The 929-nt window shown below is 48.7% G+C and overlaps 1 protein-coding gene across 1 annotated transcript; it reads left to right on the top strand.

Annotated features, from left to right (window-relative positions):
• Positions 1 to 25: 25 nt before the first annotated feature.
• Pmar_PMAR019825 (phosphoglucomutase, putative) lies at positions 26 to 928 on the top strand (the record flags this gene model as incomplete). The annotated part of the gene is made up of 1 exon (XM_002766745.1): positions 26 to 928. A coding segment is annotated over one exon (903 nt), but the record flags the coding sequence as incomplete, so codon positions are not given.
• Position 929: the final 1 nt, after the last annotated feature.

Genomic DNA, 929 nt, shown 5'->3' with positions numbered 1-929 from the left:
GTTTGGCAAGGAAGCTCTTGCCAAGCGCGGTGTTGTCTTCGGCTTTGATGGTCGTTACAACTCCAGACGTTTTGCTCACGTGGCGGCTGCTGTGTTCCTTTCCCAGGGTGCTAAGGTCTACTTGTATGACAAGGCTACTACATGCACTCCTTTCAACCCTTACTTGGTTAAGAAGTACAACTGCTGTGCCGGTGCTCAGGTCACTGCTTCTCACAACCCCAAGATGGATAACGGCTACAAGGTCTATGCTGCTAATGGTGCTCAGATCATACCTCCCATGGATAGTCAAATTTCTGATTCCATTGCTAAGAATCTTGTTCCATGGAAGGAGGCTCTCGAGCTCTTGGATGTTGATGGAGAGTGTTATCTTAAGGACACGTCTAAGATCATCGATCCCTATGATGATGTTCTCTTGACTTATCTCGACCAGATGTATCATGAGCTGTGCCGATTCCCTGAAGAGAACAAGAAGTGCACCTTGAAGTTCGCTTACACTGCCATGCACGGTGTCGGTCTTCCCTTCACTACTGGACTGTTGAAGAGGTTCAACATCCCTGATGAGTGCATTAAGGTTTTCGAGCCCCAGGCTCATCCTGATCCCGAGTTCCCCACTGTGCCGTTCCCCAACCCCGAGGAGAAAGGTGCTCTGAATCTGTGTCTTGCCTTCGCTAAGGAGAACAACTGCGATTATGTTATTGCTAACGATCCTGATTCTGATCGCTTCACTGCTTGTGAGAAACAGAAGAATGGTGAGTGGCATCAGTTCACTGGTGATGAGCTCGGAACTATCTTCGGAGATTTCTCCATTTTGATGGCCCTTCGTCGTGGTGTCCAGCCGAGAAGTGCTTGGTTCTTAACTCGACTGTTTCTTCTAAGATGCTCGCCGCTGTTGCTAAGCACTACGGTTGCCGTTATACTGATACCTTGAC

The sequence above is a fragment of the Perkinsus marinus genome, assembly GCF_000006405.1.
Source record: "Perkinsus marinus ATCC 50983 genomic scaffold scf_1104296971970, whole genome shotgun sequence".
NCBI lineage: Eukaryota > Perkinsozoa > Perkinsida > Perkinsidae > Perkinsus > Perkinsus marinus.
Note: the sequence above shows the minus strand (reverse complement) of the source record. Positions and strands in the feature narration are given on the sequence as shown.